This window comes from Solanum pennellii, chromosome 5 (genome assembly GCF_001406875.1).
Source record: "Solanum pennellii chromosome 5, SPENNV200".
Classification (NCBI taxonomy): Eukaryota; Viridiplantae; Streptophyta; class Magnoliopsida; order Solanales; family Solanaceae; genus Solanum; species Solanum pennellii.
Genome location: NC_028641.1, coordinates 68,027,615 through 68,029,946, shown reverse-complemented (window position 1 = coordinate 68,029,946; position 2,332 = coordinate 68,027,615). Strand labels below are relative to the sequence as shown.

General features: G+C 32.7%; 1 protein-coding gene across 1 annotated transcript; it reads left to right on the top strand.

Moving 5' to 3' along the window:
* Positions 1–248: 248 nt before the first annotated feature.
* On the top strand, positions 249–1,127 carry LOC107019665 (zinc finger CCCH domain-containing protein 2-like). Its single transcript, XM_015220068.1, has one exon. It carries the CDS (start codon positions 249–251, stop codon positions 1,125–1,127), a length of 879 nt encoding a protein of 292 aa, XP_015075554.1.
* The last annotated feature ends 1,205 nt before the right edge of the window (positions 1,128–2,332 follow it).

Sequence of the window (2,332 nt, the reverse complement as noted above, 5' to 3'; positions counted from 1 at the left end):
TAACATTTGCTCTTCACACTATAAATAACCTCATGATTCAAGCACCTATTCCACACTCACACTCTTACTCCACAAGAAATTCTCTCCTTTTCTTTTAGATTAAATCTAAAGTTTCTATTTCAGCCATACTAGAAAGTTTTCATTTCTTCTTTTTTATTTTTGGGAAGTTGATTTTCTATTCGTGAAGAATATCAATAATTTTTTTTGCATTTTTATTGTCTATTTCTTCAATTTTATCATCTGTACAAATGGATAATAGAGACAGTCAATATTTCAGCTACTATTCATCATCTTTCCCATTTCACAAACAATTTTTGGGACAAGAGGCGAATTCTGAAAATTTCCGCGAATGTATCCGTCAAGATTTATATGAATCTGATAATTTTCGTATGTACATTTACAAGGTACAAAAGTGCTCAAAACATTACTGTCACGATTGGACATCTTGCCCCTTTACCCATCAAGGGGAAAAAGCACGTCGACGTGACCCGAGAAAATACAACTATTTTCCAATTTCTTGCCCAAGTTACAAATTCGCATCTTGCATAAAGGGAGATCATTGCGAATTGTGTCATGGAGTTTTTGAGTACTGGTTACACCCTGCAAAGTACAGGACCATTCTGTGCCAAGCTGGAACGTCATGTAACAGACCAATTTGTTTCTTCGCACATACACTGAAAGAGCTTCGTCCGGAGATAAAATACAATTGGTGTTATGTGTATCGATACCCTTTATACATCCAATCATATCCGGACATTATGATTGAAAATGGTCCAAATGGTAATTGGATGATCATTCCTTGTAACCCTCATCTACAATCACCACCACCTGATCAGTGTTATGTTACTACCACTTTTGGACTTGAAAATTGTTCTAATCCTCAACAAATTCCTCTAAAAAATATGCCAACATTTGAGTTGTTTCCTCCTCCTCCTCCTTCTGCTCCCTCATCTTCTCAATCTCATTCAAAATTTGATTATAGGTTACATAATGAAAGTGATTTTTCACTTTTTTCCTCCAACCACACAAAGTTGATTGAGGAGATGAAAAATCTTGAGCTTGGGAGTACTTCCTATGCTAAGATTAATAAAATTCATGATGATAATGGGAAAAGGATTGTGGAGTAAGAGTTATGTGATTAAGAATATCCAAAATACATTTATTGAGTTTCTGACTTGTTAGTGGAAGAATTTGAGGGTCCAAGCTTGTAATATTTTGTGCATGATGTGTCACAGTAATTCATTTTAATTTTTATGTATTAATAGATAAATAATTTGAGATCATTTTAAAAGAAATTTATCAACTTCTAACTCTTTTAATAAATTTTTCATTTTGTCTTTGTATGTGTCTAACATTAATTTAGCGTGTGGTTTATAGGTTATTTTTTGTCTTTACTTTATATTTTTCATAGATTGTTTTACAAGAATATATGGTCTGCAATATTTTCTCTCAGTTTCATGGATCATTGACACACAAATATAGGGATGATAATGGGGCGGATTTGATGTGGGCCTGGTGGATTTAAGGTTATGTAGAGTGAGACAATTTTAAGGTTGTGCGTGGTGGAGGCATATACGGGGAAAGTTAAGGTTTTTTAAAACTAATGTGGGGTAGGACGGGTTGCGGGTCTATGCAGGTTTATGCGGGTTAAAAATTAATTCTAATTTTTTAGATGTTATAAGAGTAAAAGAACACCCTTAACGGATAAGAATCATCGAACAAAATTTAAAAAAAAAGGCCAAATCATCTCTCTCTCTCTCTCTCTCACTCACTCACACACACACACACACACATATATCAAATCAAAGCAGGTAAAAATGGCTATATATATATATATATATATATATATAGGAGAGGATCATCAGGTTCACATAAACCCATGCTCCTCTATTGAAATCATATATAGTAGTATTATATTTTTTTAAAAAGTATTTAAATATAGATGGGTGAATCCATAGTTGAAGTATAGTAAAATGTTGTGCAATGATAATTGAGTGCACCTCTCTAAGAGCAGTTAGAAATTTGAATATTTTATTTGACAGAATGTGGTTAAACCGGATGAATTTATATCTTAGATTTAACTTTTTGTAATAGTGCACCCATTATCTCAAAATTTTGGATATGCCTTTGGTTTTATCACCTACGAATACCACTCTGCGTGAAAAGAAGACTAGTACACTTTCTTTTGTATAATATATAATACAAAAATATTATACTAACATTAAAAGAATTAGAAACATGCATTTTCCCTTTAGTTGGTATTAGAGAAATAACAAAAAAAAAATAAAATAAGCGAAACCGTTTTTGTTGCGGTATTGGGGTTGGGGTTGGG

Bases quoted from the DNA above. Each gene is read 5' to 3' on its own strand.
- LOC107019665 (XM_015220068.1), top strand. From the start codon at position 249: ATGGATAATAGAGACAGTCAATATTTCAGCTACTATTCATCATCTTTC.